At 47.8% G+C, this 12581-nt stretch overlaps 1 protein-coding gene across 4 annotated transcripts in view; it reads left to right on the forward strand.

Moving 5' to 3' along the window:
- The window catches only part of ZC3H18 (zinc finger CCCH-type containing 18), a 44970-nt gene extending 38501 nt beyond the window's left edge, over positions 1-6469 (forward strand). For all 4 annotated transcript variants that reach the window (XM_063168181.1, XM_063168182.1, XM_063168184.1 and 1 more), the window contains 5 exons: positions 242-396; positions 918-1114; positions 2359-2455; positions 4523-4619; positions 5798-6469. In XM_063168181.1, coding sequence (XP_063024251.1) covers positions 242-396; positions 918-1114; positions 2359-2455; positions 4523-4619; positions 5798-5996 — 745 coding nt within the window. In that variant the 3' untranslated portion in view covers positions 5997-6469. The remainder of the gene's footprint in view (positions 1-241; positions 397-917; positions 1115-2358; positions 2456-4522; positions 4620-5797) is intronic.
- Positions 6470-12581: the final 6112 nt, after the last annotated feature.

The raw sequence follows: 12581 nt of genomic DNA on the forward strand, positions 1-12581 counted from the left end.
CTGCTTTCACTCCCTGTTTTCCTGGGCAAACAGTGACCTGTTTACCCGTTGCCTTAATCCTGGCTATAAATAATCATTACTTTCTAGGCCTGCACCCCACAGCTTTGACATTTTCCACACCAGCAGCACCCCAGCACACACGGCCTTTGTGCATCCTTCCCTGCCGAGCTTCCCAGCATCCAGGGAGATGCAGAAAGGCTCTGCTGCCTTGCTGGCTGTGCTGAGCCGTGTCTCTTGGCAGGTCCCTGAGCGTGAGCAGCGTCTCCTCCGTGTCCAGTGCCTCGTCCAGCAGCAGCTCCGTGCGCAGCGCCGACTCCGAGGACATGTACGCAGACCTGGCCAGCCCCGTGTCCTCGGCCAGCTCCCGCTCCCCCACCCCGGCCCAGCAGAAGAAAGGTACAGGGACCTGCTGTGCTGGGGGTGGATCCCTCTGGGGAGCCTTTGGAGGGGAAGGGAGGAGCAGGGATCCTTCCCTGGGAATTCTGTGGGCTCCGGGAAAACCCTTGAGCAGAGGGGATGCAGGAGCAGAGGTGCTGTGGAGCAAATGTGCGTCCCCATCCTTCCATCCCTGTGCCAACCCTTGTCTCAACCCTTTTCCTGCCTGGCAGTTCTGCCTCTCCCATTCTCCTTCATCCTTAGAAGGTGATGTAAATCTGGACAGCTTTGTATCACTTTGCTCTTCCTCTGCTCCTTCCAGACCGTGGCAGAGTCTGTGGCAAAAGCTTTTTTGTTCTTTGTCTTTTTTGTTGCTCTCTGTGGAAATTCAGGCTTTCCTGGATCCCTTAACCTCGTGTCCAGCAGCTGAGATAACTGCTGTGGGCTTTTTCCATCCCTGGAGCAGCATCCCCTTGCCCAAAGGGAGAGAAGGCAACAGGAATCATTCCCAAGTCACCCCTTGTGCTCTCTGCTTTCAACAGGAAAGTCAAAAAAAGAAGACAGTGCTAAAGAGGAGAAGAGGAAACGAGATGTGCCCGCTCAGCTCCTGAAATCAGCCAAGCCCACCCCGGGCAGCAAATCCCAGCAGCTGCCCCAGGGCCAGCAGCCCTCAGCCCCCCAGGCACAGCAGGGCAGCTTCAGCGGGCACAAGGAGATCAAACTGACCCTCCTGAACAAGGTGGGAATGGATCCCTGGGGCTGGGATTCCCTGCTGGCTTTTTACTGTTTAAACCAGTGTGCAACCCAAGGCTTCCTCCTGTCTCCAACCTCTTTTCTCCCACTTGCTCCTGGAGCCATGTGGTAGATGTGGCACTTCTGGGGGCCAGAGGGGATGGATCCTGCAGGAGGGGATGGATCCCAGTGGGAGAGATGGATCCCAGCAGGAAGGAGGGGATTGATTCTGCAGGAAGGGATGGATCCTGGCTGGAGGGGATGGATCCTGCAGGAGGAATGGGATGGATCCCAGCGGGAGGGAGGGGATGGATCCCAGCAGGAGGGAGGGGATGGATCCCAGTGGGAGAGAGGGGGATGGATCCCAACTCCGGGCTCAGCACTGCTGGGATGAGCTCAGCCAGGAAGGTCTGGGGCTGCCTTGGAGGGCAGCACACAGAACCAGTCTGGCAGCACACGCCCTGTGCTGGCTGCACTGTGGGGCTGTGTTGGCGGCTGCCCTGGGGCACATTCCTGCTGCAGTCCAGGCTCTTCCCCGCTTGCTGGAAGGTCCCGCTGGGGCCTTTCCCCTGGGAGATGCTCTGGGAGCTCCTCCTGTGCCACCCCAGAGCGGGCTGGGCACAGAGTGCAGGGGCACAGGGGGCAGCTGGGGTGCCCCCCTCTGCTCCCCTCCCTCTGCCCCGCTCAGAGCCCTGGGCACAGGTGCCAGCCCCAGCCCATGTGGGGGAGTTGTTCCCCGTGGGGTTTGCTGCTGGGGCAGGGTGTTGGCCCCATCACGTGGGCAGGTTCCTGTTTTTGATATTTTGCTCTGCCAGCCCAAATTCCCCGGCGCAGTCTGAGGCTGCAGATTTCTCTACTTCCCTGTGCTCTGACGTGAGGAGGCTTTATCAGAGGCAGGAACTGCTCTGGAGGGAGGGAGGAGTGTGCAGTGACACATGACAGCCTGGAAAAGGCACGGCTCCACATGCCTCCTTCACATCTGCTATCCTTGGTGCTGCTGGGGAAAAACCATCCCAAAAAGCTGCTCTTTTCCTGTTCCTGTTCTGAAATTAGTACAGCCTTACCCCCGGAGCAGGGGCTGTTGCTGTTGGCTCCTGGTGGTTGGGAATTAGGTGGATTCAGGGCTGGCTGGCACTGGTGTGAGCAGAGTTTACTGGGAAGGGTGTTTGCAGGAGGCAGGGAATGGCTGTGCCTGTGTCCCTGTGCAGAGGGAAGTGGCTGCTCAGCTCCATTGTTTCAATTCCATTGCAGGCAGCTGACAAAGGAAGCAGGAAGAGATATGAGCCAGCAGACAAAGAGAGGCCAAGCTCTCCTCCAGCCAAACGGGCCAACCTGTCACCTGACAGAGGTGAGGCATCCTCCAGCAGCTGGAGAGATCCACTGCAGCCATCCCAAACCCTCAGAGTGGGATTGCCACAGATAAAGGGGGGTAGTGACCATCCTGCTGCAAGAACACAGCAGAGCTGAGGCCCTGGGCAGGCCCAGGGGCACGTTGTGCCTGGTGTGACTCCACTGTGTCCCTGTAATCCTGCCCAAAAAAACCAGCCCCTTGCCTTTGAAGGCATGGAGTTCTCACCTCCACATCCACCCCACGGCCTCCTGCTCGCTCTGCTGGCCTCGGAGGTGGCTGTGGAAATCAGGTTTAGGTTGGAAATTAGGAAATATTTTTTCCCAGAAAGGAGCAGACTGTCAGGAGGGAGTCCCCATCCCTGGAGGTGTTCCATAAGTGTGTGGATGTGGCACTGGGGACAGGGTTAGTGTGGCCATGGTGGTGGTGGGCTGAGGGATGATCCTGAAGATCACTTCCAAACCCCAGCCACTGCAGGCCTGTGAGTCACAGGAGTTTCCTTTGGTGCATCCTGGAGTTTTCCAGGGGGAGCTGTCCCTGCCAGCCAGGCTGGTGCTTCGAAAGGCTGGGAGGGAGGGAGGGATGGATGGATGGATGCAATCAACCCCTGCCTGCATCAGCCAGCCTGGGACAGGAGCAGATTGCCCCACCTCTGGGTGACACAACCCGCTCTGCCCTGGATGTTTAGAAAGACCTGGGCTTTCCAAGTGCTCTGCTGGGGCTCAGTCCTCCCCAGCAGCAGCAACAGCTCGGGAAAGCGAGCTGGCAGGCACAGACAGGGCCTCGGTGCCACCCTGCAGCCCTGGCTGTGGCTGCCAAGAGGCACAGGGGGTGTGGGGAGAGTTGGCAGCCAGAGGTGGCTGCGGGTGACGTTGGAGCTGCCACGTGATGTTGTTTTCCCTGGTGGCTCAGCTGTAGGTGGATCTTGTTGACTCTGGGTGCCAGCCAGAGAAGGTCTGTGCTAATAACCTGCAACATTCACCTCCTGCAAGGGCAGCCTGCGAGGGACTGCCCCAGGTTGAAGTTCACTGGGGTCTGGTTCACGCACGAGTGGCAGGGCAAGGCCAGGATGTTTTTGGAGAGGCTTTGGTGCCATCCTCTGCTTTTTGGTAAAAAGCAATTTCTGAGCTGCAGCACAGATTCATTTGGGCTGGAAGGGACCAAAGATCAGCGACAGCTTCCACAACCCCAGGTTGCTCTGAGCCCCATCCAGCCTGGCCTTGGACACTCCAGGGATGGGGAGTCCCAGCCATGGAGCCTCAAATCCAATTGTTAGTGTTTAAGCTAGTTTTCAACCCAAGGCAAAATCCAATGGCAAAGGTGCCCTTGGCTGAGTTGGGACTGAGCCCTTGGCATCCCAGCACCCAACTGCTCAGTGGTGGTGGCTGAGTGTGTCACCTGCTCTGTCACCTGCACCTGTGGGCTGAGGCTGCCCCAGTGTCCATCCCCAGGAGCAGAGGGATGCCCTGGCACACACAGGGGCTGCTGCCATGGGGACTGGGCACCTTTACTGCCTGAGGTCAGAGCAGGGCAGCAGCTCCACAGGCTGCCTTGCATGTGGAATTCCCTCTCTGTTCCTGGGGTACCCCAGCTGCTCCCCAGCCTCCCTGCGTGCCCAGGGCAGCTGTGTTGGGGCAGGGCCTGGCAGCTGAGCCGTGCTGCACAAACACGGGGGTGCTGCTGCCCGGGGCAGGCCCCGCTGGCTCCCAAAGCTGCAGAGCTGCCCTCGCCTGTCCCTGCAGGAGCCACCCTGTGACCCGCCAGGGCAGAGCCAGCAGCTCTGCAGGCACAGAGTGCCATGGAGGAGCCTCGCTCCAGCAGCTGGAGGGTGAGGAAGGGCTGGTGGAAGGTGGTGTGTGCAGGTGACTGCGGGGCACAGCCCTGCCTGGCTTCTCTGCTCCCCCAGAGGTGCAGGGGGAACACAGTGAGGCTCTTCCAGCTGCTGCTGGACCTGGCATCGTTTTTGGCATCGTTTTTGGCACAGTGTGGTCAGTGGGTGCAGGCAGGGGTGGCCTGTGCCTTGGTGCCCAGCAGGAAAATGAAGGAATGTCCTTGTGCTCTCCCCAGGCTCTCGCGATAGGAAGGCGGCCGGGAGACCCTCGTCCCCCAAACAGGAACGGCAGCGGGGCCAGAACCCAAAACCTTCCCCTGCACAGGCAGACAGGTGAGTGCTGCTGCTTCTGCTGGGCCTCACAGCCCTGCAGGGCCTGCAGCCCCTCTCCCGGGCTGTCCCGGGCTGTCCCGGGCCAGCAGCTGCAGTTTCCATGGAACACAGCGCCAGGAAGGACGCGGAGCTGCCTGGGCTGGTGTCAGGGGTGCCAGGGCTTGTGCAGAGCTCCAGCTGGGAGAAGAGCAGGAGCACCCAGAGCCAAGTGGGTCAGGAGCTGAGCCCTGAGCTCAGCCAGTGCCTCTGCAGCTCTTTAGCACGGTGTTAAAGAGCACCAGAGTGCAGCCCCTTCCCCCTGGCCAGCTCCTCCTGGCTCCTGGTTCCAGAGCCTCATTCCCCTTTTCCCAGCCTGGCACAGCCTCAGCTGCTCCCTTTGCTGCTGTGGCTGTGTCCCCTGCATGGGACAGAGCAGGGACAGCCCTGCCTTTGCACCTTCCATGCAACTCAGCCAAATTCCTGGCAGGCTGTGCCTGCTGCAATGTCCCAGTGCAGTGTTGGATGTGTGGATCTGGGGCCTCAAGGGCTGTGGATCCTCTCCAGGGATCTCTGGGGGCAACATCACACGGAAGGGTCTGAAGGATTCGGGATTTAGGGGATGCTCCAGGGCTGCTCTCCCCTCTGGGTCTCACAGGGAGCTGCTCACTGCAGCCATGAGCTGGCACTGAGTTTAATCCTGGGAATTTGAGAATCCCCATGTAATATCTGTTTTTTTACTGTTAAGCCAGTTTTCAACCCAAGGCCTCCTCCTATCTCCAACCTCTTTCCTCCCACCTGCTCCTGGAGCCATGTGTTAGATGTGGCAGTTCCTGCTATTTTAGTTCAGCTCAGAAATTAGGGAGAAATCCTTCCCTAGTGAGGATGAGGAGGCCCTGCCACAGGATGCCCAGAGAATCTGGCTGCCCCATCCCTGGCAGTGCCCAAGGCCAGGCTGGAGCCTCCTGGGGTAGTGAAAAGCGTCCCTGCCTATGGAAAGAGATAAAATTTATGTGGGAAAGGACCTTAGAAACCAGTGTGGCCAGTGGGGCTCAGTGCACTTTTCATCTTAGAAAGAGATGAAACCAGTATGGGAAAGGATGTTCAAAACTGTGATTTTAGTGTGGCCAGCAGGGCTCAGTGCACAATCCCCTCTTGGATTCCCTAATTTGGGCCATTCCCATCTCTCTCTGTCCCTGCAGGAAACGCCAGCTGTCCCCTCAGTCCAAGAGCTCCAGCAAAGTCACCAGCGTGCCGGGCAAGGGCTCGGAGCCGGGCCCTGGCGCTGCCAAGGGCGGCAAGTCCAGCACCCTGTCCCGCAGGGAGGAGCTGCTGAAGCAGCTCAAGGCCGTGGAGGACGCCATCGCCCGCAAACGCGCCAAGATCCCGGGCAAAGTATAGTGGGCTGTGCCCCCAGTGACTGCTGAGGTTTTTATAAAGAGAGGCAGAAGCCAAGCGGCCGCTTTGGGATTTTGCAGTTCCTCGTCTTCGTTTTGGCCGCGCGGTTCTTTTTAAAAAAATAAAAAAAACAAACGTAAAACCCACACACACACACATACACACACACACACACACACACACACACAAAACAAAGAAATTAAGGAAGTTTTTGCCCGACGAGCGGCTCCGGGAGGGCTCCGGGGCCCTGTAAATGTGCACAGAGGACTCCAGCCCTGGGTGCTCCCAGCTCTCCTGTGTCCCCTCTCCTCTTTGCTAGCCTCCAGTTGTATTCTCCTAGTTAGCCCTGCTGTGTGTTGAGTGTCTTCAGCAATGCAGTTCTAGTCCCGTGTGCCGAGAGAGCCGAAAACTGCTGTGAACTGCTGGCAGCACCCTCCTCCCCCAGGAACAATATAAATATATCTATTCCTGCCTCAGCCCTCGGGAGTGCCCTGTCGTTTCTTTGGAGCAGGGGCTGGCTTCAGTTGATTTCCCAGGAGCCCTGCAGGTGTTGTGGGTGTCCGTCTGCCAGGAGGGTCCTTCTTCCTTTGGTTTTTCCTTTTTTTTTTTGTTTTGTTTTGTTTTTTTTTTGTTTTGTTTTGTTTTGTTTTGTTTTTTTCTTTTTTTTTCCTTTTTTTTTCTTTTTTTTTTTTTTTTTTGGAGGGATCTCCCTGAAATAAAATATTTTGATAACCAATTTTACTGTTTCCTGCTTTTCTCTGCATCTCCCTTGCCTTGGGGGGATCTGTACCCCTCATTTTGGGGTTTTTGGGGCACGAGCAGCTCCATGGAGCTGGAAAAGCTGCTCTGTTATCCAGGGGAGCACCCAGTGTGAAACCATTGTATCACTGGTGCGTAACTGGGGGCTTCTGCAGCTTCTGCCCTGCCTGGCATCATTGAGGGGTCCCTCTGATAAATTTAGGGAGCAATTTGGGGGCTCTGAGGATTTCCCAGGCTCCTTGTTCCCAGTATGGAACCAGTGTCCTACTGGTGTGAAGCGTTAGTGGGGGGCATCATCTGGGGTACCTCTGCCAGACCCCTCTCATTCAGAGAACAATTTTTGGGGTCTCTGGGGTTTCCCATCCTCCAGCCCTGCTCCTTGCTCCAGCACCAAACCAGCATCCCGCTGGTGCCGCTGGAGGCCGTGGGGCCATCCCGGAGGGCCCGTGGCAGCCCTCGAGCCCTTCCCAGCGTTGCCCAATTTGGGATTTCTGCCCGGGAATGCCACGGTGATCTCACGGTGCCGCTGACGCAACGGGGCACGGCCTGGGGGATGCCCGTCCCGGCCCGGTGTCACCGGGACACCCCTGCCCGCCTCCCTGCCCAAATTGCGGGGCTCGGAGGCGCCCGTGCTCCCGGCCGGCACACGTGGAGAGCAGAAGGAAGTGCCGGCCCTGTGCGGGGAGGAGGAAGGAACCTGGAGCTGGAGTTTCCAGGTGTGTGCACATCACCTGCCCGGCCCTATAAAAAGGCGGCGGCGGCGGCGGCGCTGCCACTCGGCCGCCTCATCCCCGGGGCTGCGCTTCCCGAGGGCCCCCCAGACCCTGCCGTGCTCCCGTGCCCAAATCCGGGCCCGTTCCCTGCCCCCCGTGCCCCCCAAACCTTGGCGTGGTGCCTCCACACCTGGCTGATGGTAACGCGGGGTCTGGGGGCGCTGGGGGATGTTGGGGGTGAGGGGGGAAAGCGTGGGGCTGGCAGGGTGTGGGGTGTGTCATGTGTCGTGTGTGGGGTTTCATGTGTGTTTAATGTGTGTATGTGTTCATTATATGAGTTATATGTCATGTGTGGGGTGTAATGTTTGTGTTACACACCTTGCACATTGCTCTGAGTGTGTGTGAGAGGTCATTATATGTGTTACATGTCATGTGTGGGGTGTTATGTGTGTTTAATGTGTGTATGTGTTCATTATATGTGTTAAATGTCATGTGTGGGGTGTTATGTGTGTTTAATGTGTGTATGTGTTCATTATATGTGTTACATGTCATGTGTGGGGTGTTATGTGTGTTTAATGTGCGTATGTGTTCATTATATGTGTTATATGTCATGTGTGGGGTGTTATGTGTGTGTTACACACCTTGAACTCTGAGTGTGTGTGCTCATTATATGCGTTACATGTCATGTGTGGGGTTTTATGTGTGTTTAATGTGTGTGTTACACACCTTGGGCACAGCTCTGTGTGTGTGTGTTACGCACCATGTGCAGGGCTCCCTGTGAGTGTTTATTGTGTGTGTGTGTTCATTATATGTGTTAAATGTCATGTGTGGGGCTTTATGTGTAATGTATGAGTTACACACTGTGTGCATAGCTCTGTGTGTGTGTTTGTGTTCATTATATGTGTTATTTGCCATGTGTGGGTGTTATGTGTGTGTTACACACCTTGGGCACAGCTCTGAGTGTGTGTGTGTGCACTCATTATATGTGCTACACGTCATGTGTGGGGTTTTATGTGTGTTTAATATGTGTGTGTTTATTATATGTGTTATATGTCATGTGTGGGATTTTATGTGTGTTTAATGTGTGTGTTACACACGGTGTGCACAGCTCTGTGTGTGTTCATTATGTATGTTATATGTCACGTGTGGGTGTTATGTGTGTGTTACACACCTTGGACATTGCTCTGAGTGTGTGTGAGAGTTCATTATATGTGTTACATGTCATGTGTGGGCTTTTATACGTGTGTGTTACACACTGTGTGCACAGCTCTGAGCCTCAGTGTTTATTGTGTGTGTGTTTATTATATGCGTTATATGTCGTGTGCACAGCTCTCTGTAGTTTTATTACACGTGTGTGTTACACACCCTGTGCACAGCTCTGTGTGTGTATTTTCATTTTATTACCTGTGTGTATCTGTTACACGCCATGTGCAGGGTTCTTTGTGTGTGAGTTTTATGTGTGGGAGTTGCACATCATGTGTGGGGCTCTCTACATGCGTGTGTATTTTGTGTGTGTGGTTTTGCTCTGTGTGTGTTTGTATCTGTGTGTGTAACACGCCATGTGCAGGGCTCTGTGTGTGTGTACATATATAATATGTATATAATATGTATATAATATGTATATAATATAACATAACATAACATAACATAACATAACATAACATAACATAATATAACGTAATATAATGTAATGTAATGTAATGTAATATAATATAATATAATATAATATAATATAATATGTATATGTATATGTATATTATATTATATTATATTATATGTATATTATATTATATTATATTATATTATATTATATTATATTATATTATATTATATTATATTATATTATATTATATTATATTATATTATATTATATTATATTATATTTTTACCTTAATATTTAATATACATTAACACGAATGTATTAATATTATATAAATATATTAATATAATATTTTAATACATAATCTATTAAATTTCTAATATATAAATAATATATAATATATTAGCATACTTTATAATTATATTTTATAATTCTATATAGACATATATTATATATTTCTATCTTTTTTTTACCTAAGTGTTTATCTGTATTTATATCCGTGTGTGTGCTGAGTGTGGGAGCTCAGCCCACACTCCTGTGCCTCCCTGCACACACAGAGGGATCCAGGGGTGTTTTTGGCAGCCCTGAACACAGGGGCTGCTGGATGCTGTCCCTGTCCCCGTGTGTGTGCACTGCCAACACGCACAGATTTATATTTATTACTGCAGGGATGATATTTAATATGCAGTTATATTCAAATTTATGTTATCTATATCCCATTCTATGATATTTTTATTTGTTATTTTAATTTTCTATTTTATTCTCATTTTCTATGTCTATGTATACTCTTCATTTCTTTACTTTATCCTTTTCTTTATATTACCTATTCCCTTATTTATTTATTTCTTTATCTACGTATTGATACTTATTTTTATTTTATATACTTACATTTAAAAGTATTTAAGTATATAAATTTATATCTTGCTATTATGTTTGTTTCTAATTTATTTAAATCCATTATGTTTTTTCCATTATTTATTCTCATTCGAGGGGTTGTTTATCCTTGATTTAATATTTCATTCACACACACAAACAGGTGATTTCTGTGTCTGTGTGGGTGTGAGTGCACAGGATTAGCTGCAGGTGTGTGCACAGATATTTCCTACTCCTGTAGGGGCAGGGTGTGCAGACTCTGCTAGATGTATGTATGTAAATATAGACATATATTTTTACATAAATATAAAATATAGAAATAAATATAAGCCTATATATAAACATATATACATGTATATAAATATAGACATATATTTTTACATAAATATAAAATGTAGAAATAAATATACACCTATATATAAACATATATACATATGTATATAAATATAAAAGTATATAAATAAATAAATTAAAATAAATAATATAAAATATATGTGTATATATATGTATATATATAAATTTATTTGTATACTGATCTATACGTACATATGAAAATATAAAAATTTAAAATATATAAATAAATATAAAAATATACACATATATAACATATGTATAATGTATATTCTGCTTTATATTAATATCTATACACGTATACATATATAATTTATAATACATAAGATTTTTAATATATGAATATATCCATGTGCGAGACAGTATGTTTATGTTAGTATATATTATATATTATGTTATATTTTTATATTATATAGTATATAGTATATAGTATATTGTATATTTAAGTATATATATTACAGTTTATGTATATTATGTATATACCATGTAGATTTTATGAGACATAAACCATATGAGACGTTGTGTATATTATATTTACTTTACCATAATACATTACACATATTATACATTATGTAGGACACATTAGGCTGGGGGTCTATAGGTGTGTGCTCACCCTCTGCCTGTAAACACCTTCCCTTGGCCTTTAAATAAAAATTTAATATATATCTTTTTATATATTTTATATATCTAAATATATTTTCATATTTTTCTATAAACATATATCCGTTTTATATATATTTGTGTATGTGCACTTATAATTTAGGTTTTATTTTTATTTATTTTTATATATTTATATAAAATATATATTTACTTACTTTTTTATAAATATATCTCAAAAATTGTATATATCTTTTATATATATATCAAATATTTTACTATACATATATATATACTTTAATATATTTTATATAAATATACATTTTTATAGATGCATTTGGGTGTGTGTATTTATAGTTGTATTTTTTTTGTTTATTTTATATACTTACATAAAATATATTTCTATAAATATAAAAATGTTATATATCTTTATATATATTTTTTATATATAAACATATATTTTGTGTGTGCATAGTTTTATATTTTTGTTTATATTTCTCTTATATATTTATATAATATATTTATTCTATAGATATAAAAATTATATCTATTATATATATAATATCTTTTTATATATATAAAATAGATGTATTTTAATAGAAATATGTAAAAAATAATATATTTTTGTGCATGTGTATTTGTCGTTTTCTATTTTTATTTCTCTTTCTTTTTCTATATTTATATAAAATACATATTTATATATGTGTGTGTGTGCGTGTGCAGTGTGTGAGTGTGGATATTGAGTGTATCCAAGCACGTATGCATGTGGGTGTGCTAAGTTTTTAGGGATGGGATACATATATATATAAATATATAGATCTTGTATATATATATATATAAATATAGATAGATATAGATCGATACAGATAGAAATATATACATAGCTATATTGATATATTGATATATTGATATATAGATATAGATAGCTATAGATAGAAATAGCTAGCTATATTGATATATAGATATATAGCTATAGATATACTGATATAGACAGAGATACAGATATAGATAAAGACAGAAATAGAAACAGAAATATCGAGATAGAGATACAGAGATGCTCTAGAGGTATCTGTGTACAGATAAAAACGTACAGATGCTCTGTAGACATAGAGATATGGAGACATCTATAGATACAGAGATTATACGGATAGAGAGACGTGTGGGAATAGATAAATATATAATGGACAGGAAATAGATAGATAAGGGATGGATTATGGATAGATAACGGATAGATAACAGATCGATACATGGGCACACGCCTGCCCAGGCCCCGGGGCTGCGCACTCACATTTTGGGGAGGGCTCTGCTGGTCCCTGCCCGTCCAACCCCCCTGTGTGTGTGTGCCCGTCCCTTTGGTGTCACTGTCACTCTGTCCGTGTGTCCCTGTCCCTCTGGTGTCACTGTCACTCTGTCCGTGTGTCCCTGTCTCCTTGGGTGTCCCTGTCACTCTAGCTGTGCGTCCCGGTCTGTTTGAATGTCCCTGTCATTTTGGCTTGTGTGCCCGTCCCTTTGGTTGTCTCTGAGTCCCCTGGTGTGTGTGGCTGTCCCTTTGGGTGTCCCTGTCACTCTGGCCGTGTGTCCCTGTCCCTGTGTGTCCCTGACCCTGTGCTGTCCCCACAGGGCTGTCTGTCTGTCCTGGCCGTGTGTCCCTGTGTGTCCCTGACGCTGTGCTGTCCCCGCAGGGCTGTCTGTCTG

This window comes from Melospiza melodia, chromosome 13, assembly GCF_035770615.1.
Source record: "Melospiza melodia melodia isolate bMelMel2 chromosome 13, bMelMel2.pri, whole genome shotgun sequence".
In the NCBI taxonomy this organism is placed as follows: domain Eukaryota; kingdom Metazoa; phylum Chordata; class Aves; order Passeriformes; family Passerellidae; genus Melospiza; species Melospiza melodia.